Genomic DNA, 2,328 nt, shown 5'->3' on the forward strand with positions numbered 1-2,328 from the left:
TATTAATGTTTGTTTTTATATTCAGTTATAATTAAAACAATTTTATATTAATTTAATGGTCTGATGGGTTACGTTATATTTCTGTACAGTACAAATTTATATAAATATATATCAAAATGAATTTAAAGGGATATATTATCCTGGTTATAACTATGTTTGCTTTCAAGGCGATTTTAGATGCCGGCTGTAGTGAAACCTCTCTCTCGGGCATGCATTTACAAATGATAACGAATCGGCTAACATCTAGCTTTCGGTCGCTTGGACCCTTGTTTCCCTCACCCTGATTGGTTCTTATTTGCGCGGCATTTATCACCAGTTCTGTTTCGCGCCAGGGTGCATACTATCCAATCATGGCCTTCAGATAAGGTCACGTGAGAGAGAGTTTTTCTGCGTTTCCGGTGAGCCCTATTTCATCTATAAATAAGCCTGCTCCAACTACGCCAGTTTGTCGCGGCCACAGACCTTTTCAGGTCTGGTCGTAGACCACACACAGAATACAGCGCCAGCAAGTTTCCAACGACGACGTCAACACGACCGATCTACTGTCTACCACAATGTCGTCGCCACCAGCACCACCACCAGAGTACACGCACCAACAACAACAGCGGTTTCATCTCGACACTGTTTGAGTAGATTGTTTCCACCACGAAGTTAACAGCTAGAACAACCTGCGAGAATCTTCTGTACCAAGTAACCGGTCTCCAGCATCGACGCTCAGTTTCACACACATGTGACACCACAGCTCTGCTATTTCGGCCACAACTTCTTGCGTACGAATATTCTAACTATTGTGAAACTCTTATACGAACTGGTATTTCTCTAACTCTGTGTTTAGGACTCTTATATTCATTGTTACAGACACTTATTCTATGCTCTGCATTTCTCACACACACACACACACACACACATATTGTTGTATACATAATCTTGTACAAGAAGGCCTGTCTTATATATCGTGTTATTGTTTATATTGCATGCACGCACACACAGACACACTGTTCACTATGCTAATAAAACTACTCTCTCTCTCTATATATATATCTAACGGTTGTCTGTCACTCTCTCTCTCATTACTTTACTGGCACTCGCTCGCATCTCACATTGCGAGCCTTCATACGTCCTATAACATGATTTGTGTTCGACCGTGCGACGCGTTTAAAGGAGCATTCTCCCGTTCGTCCTCATCTCCTTTGGTTCGTACGGTCGTTCTTCTACACAGCTATCCGCAACGGTCGTTATGTGGTATCTGAGCTAACAGTAAGTTGCTAGGCTCTGGTAACGTTTCTCGGTGGATAAATCAGAGTACCCTGTTAAGGACTGCCTATGTTTCGTAGAGTATATGTGCGCGTATATGTATATTATATTAAAAACATCGATATGCACGTGTGACCGAATATGTATATATCTTTATATATATATACATTATTCTTAAACAACGCTCTCATCTAAAGCGTTTCGTACTACAAACTTGGAATTCCCCATTCGTTGAATAGGCCCACCGCAGCTACTTCGAATATCACCTCGGCCGGACCCTATGTAAAAAGGAATAAACCCGTCTCCCCTGCTGACCGTGACGCATTGCTTCCTCCAGTTGTAGTGAGGTTATGCACCTTCAGCCACTTGAGTCTCACGAGTAGCCTATACTGCTAAGCTCTCTATAGGTGCAACACCAATGTTCCCACTAAGACCGGCCATAATATTTAACTTCCTATATACATATATATATATATAAATTTAAAACGTATTGACATTCATTTAGAAAAACATAGCAAAATGTCATTTTCGCCATAAAGACTTTCATAACTAACAGTAAAATTAAATATTTTCAGCATCTGGAAAAATACCATGACAACATCGAAGATGAAGATCTACAGCCACATGTGTACCAGCTGGCTGAGAATGCTTATCAAAACATGCTGGAAGGAGATAAAAACCAGGGTATCCTTATCAGCGGTGAGTCAGGTGCTGGAAAGACCGAGATCTCGAAACATATCTTAAAGAAAATCATATATAAAAGAAATCAGAAGAACTGCAGTTTGGAAGAAAAAGTCAATAAGGTAAGTTTTATGCGAGTTATATTAATTCTATACATAAACACGTATTTTGTATGATGCAATAATGATTTTAGTTTATAAGACAGGCCGGACATTAACATCGACAAGATTTAGGATTCATAATGCTAGAAATGCGCACGCAGTTTTACTTTAAATTATCATACGCATACAAGTGTTATACATACATACATACATACATACATACATACATACATACATACATACATACATACATACATACATATATATATATATATATATATATATATATACA

General features: G+C 38.8%; 1 protein-coding gene across 1 annotated transcript in view; it reads left to right on the forward strand.

The window, feature by feature from the left end:
• Positions 1–2,328, forward strand: part of LOC106874956 (unconventional myosin heavy chain 6) — a 31,014-nt gene that overhangs the window by 2,587 nt on the left and 26,099 nt on the right. The window contains exon 3 of the mRNA XM_052968458.1: positions 1,830–1,953. Within this exon, the coding sequence (XP_052824418.1) occupies positions 1,830–1,953 (124 nt within the window). The remainder of the gene's footprint in view (positions 1–1,829; positions 1,954–2,328) is intronic.

Source organism: Octopus bimaculoides, chromosome 6 (genome assembly GCF_001194135.2).
Source record: "Octopus bimaculoides isolate UCB-OBI-ISO-001 chromosome 6, ASM119413v2, whole genome shotgun sequence".
Taxonomy (NCBI): Eukaryota; Metazoa; Mollusca; class Cephalopoda; order Octopoda; family Octopodidae; genus Octopus; species Octopus bimaculoides.